This window comes from Montipora capricornis, chromosome 10, assembly GCF_036669925.1.
Source record: "Montipora capricornis isolate CH-2021 chromosome 10, ASM3666992v2, whole genome shotgun sequence".
Taxonomy (NCBI): Eukaryota; Metazoa; Cnidaria; class Anthozoa; order Scleractinia; family Acroporidae; genus Montipora; species Montipora capricornis.
The window spans coordinates 50710487-50712986 of NC_090892.1; the positions used below are offsets into that span (position 1 = coordinate 50710487).

The window sequence follows — 2500 nt, forward strand, 5'->3', positions numbered from 1 at the left end:
AGATGAAACAGATAGCGGAGAAATGAACAATAACAGACCTAAGCACACTGTTTGGAAGAACATGCAAGAAATGGACTTCAATAAGAAACAGTTCCAAAAGTAAGTATATCTATCATTTTATATTAGTGTCGATAATCATCTGTTAAATGAGATCTGTCCCTTTCCGGATTTGTAACCAACATAGCCTTAACCAGGCCTAGGCAAGGTTTCGTGTTTTCCTCCCCTTGGCGGAAAAGGCCCGGGCACGAGTTTGCCGTCACAAATCCCAAATCGTCGGTAATACGTCCAAAAGGGCAAAACTAAGGCGAGAGAAAAGCTCTCTCTAGTGCAAAATTCTAGCCAATGAATCACCTTAAGGACGGTGCCTACTATTGTTAGTGCGCATATGTTCTACGCATCTCGAGATACGGTGGTGCTCATTAATACAGGGATATTTTTGCGCGGTTCAAAACTATGCGGAAAAAGCAGAACTTAGCAAGTGCTCGTGGTATCCAAAAAGAAAATTGGGGGTAACCATGTATTTTCAGAGATAATTAAGCTTCAATTTGGAAAAGAATGCCCTACATTGTTTTGTGTTTTCAAGCTTTTTCCAAATATTGTTGATTAATTATCTGCGAAAAGAGTAACATTGTTAAGATCTGCCTTTCACGCATATTCATTAAACCGCGCAAAAATATCTTTGAATTAGTAGGCACCGTCCTTAAGTGTGCAGCTAAAGCTCAGAATTTTTTTTTCCAACATTACACTGTTATGTACTCGTACTCTCTGTTCACGGTACTTAACTTTCTGGCAGGTTGTTTGGGCGCAAAATAACCAAAAAATCCAAAAAGGATAACAGAAAATCCCTCCAGGATGACAGTCACTTTTTACTCACTAAAGGACAAATCGTAAGTATTCATTCGGGAATTAGGTGTGAGGCTGAACAAGAACACTACTCCGTAGATTATTAATTAGAGCAGGTAGATCATGTACCATCACAGAGTTGTAAATTCCCCTCATATCACTTAATCGACTTAATCCTCCGGACATAAGTGTCTTTCATGAAGAGACTGCATATGAAAGACATATTTCTACATTATCTTCATCCTCTATATACGGCTTTAGTACAAAACGACGACAAAAAAAAACACCCTGGATTCCAAGAGAGAGTAAGGGATTTCATTTGGTCTGTAATATGATTGCTATCCGGCCCCAGATCTTGGGTCATAACTTCAGCAAGGGCCATCATACCTATGTGTGTGTCTCTTTTCTCACCACCAGGCAGCTAAACTTCTGGACAATAGTCGCTCTCAGACCATTGGGATCATAATGAGCAGCTTGAACTGTCAGCTGGAAGACATTAAGGAAGCTATTTATAAAATGGACACCTCTGTGATTGATATGGATGGGTAAGGCTCTGACTGACTGATTGTTTGTGTACTTCAGATGCAAGAAATAGCACGACTTCAATGTAAGGAGCCCAGTATTAGAGATCTTTAGATTCTAAGACGAGGACGAGAACGCGAGTACGAGTTTTGAATGCCCGTTTTTCGCGAAACTTCTTAGAAATGTTTCTTTGTTAGCAGTATAGCCTGTTCAGATATTCTTATTTCTAGCAACTGACCCTTTGGGCTGATCGAAAAATCCCAAAACTGCTACCGTGTTGATGACTTGTTTTCACACGACGACGTTTTTGCAAAACCTCGCACTAAAATGACGACGGCATCACGTTTTTCTCGGCAAAATGACGCTGGTTTGCTCGCGCTCAATGTTATTCTATGAGAAAATCTCGTCTTCGTCGTCGTTCTCGTCCCTGAATCTAAAGCTCTCTATTATCAGATCAGAGTGAGAGACCTAGGATATACACCTGATAGCATGGAAACAGGCCTGCTTCACGAAACCCTTGAAATTCTGGACAGAGACTGTTCTATGCATGAAACTTTGCAGTAACATTTTTCTCTCTTGAGTTAGCACTACATATTTCTTATGTAAAAGGTAGCTATTAATTTGGTTTAGTTTCCAAGAATTTCGAAAAAACTTGTGCGAAATGTGCGCTGAAGGAATTACATTAACATAGCGATGCTGTACATCACCAATATTTCTTTATTTGATGCTTTTCACTTTCAGATTGAAAGCCTTGTACGACATTCGCCCAAAATCAGATGAGATCGATTTGATTACAAAGTTTAGTCAAGAAAACCCAAATGGTAAGGCCTTAACCCAATTAACCAATCTACCAGTACACTTCAGTCGTAGAAACTTCGTTTACTCTCTCTCGTTTTGATTCTATTGATTCTAGTGCCTCTCGACAAACCTGAAGAATTTTTACTTCAAATACACAAAATGGACCACTTTGCCGAACGACTGGAGTGTTGGTTGTGCAGAAATAAATTCACGGAAACAGTAACTGTCATTGGTAAGAATCACATGTTGTAGCTTTTTTTTTACATCTGTGACTCTCTGTCGTTGCGGTGTTTAGGAAAGTAGTAGATTAGACACTGCGCCACTGTTCAACGTGCCT

The 2500-nt window shown here is 39.7% G+C and overlaps 1 protein-coding gene across 3 annotated transcripts in view; it reads left to right on the forward strand.

Annotated features, from left to right (window-relative positions):
• The window catches only part of LOC138019814 (formin-like), a 33928-nt gene that overhangs the window by 17741 nt on the left and 13687 nt on the right, over positions 1-2500 (forward strand). For all 3 annotated transcript variants that reach the window (XM_068866716.1, XM_068866719.1, XM_068866717.1), the window contains exons 4-8: positions 3-99; positions 794-887; positions 1261-1388; positions 2107-2186; positions 2279-2395. In XM_068866716.1, coding sequence (XP_068722817.1) covers positions 3-99; positions 794-887; positions 1261-1388; positions 2107-2186; positions 2279-2395 — 516 coding nt within the window. The remainder of the gene's footprint in view (positions 1-2; positions 100-793; positions 888-1260; positions 1389-2106; positions 2187-2278; positions 2396-2500) is intronic.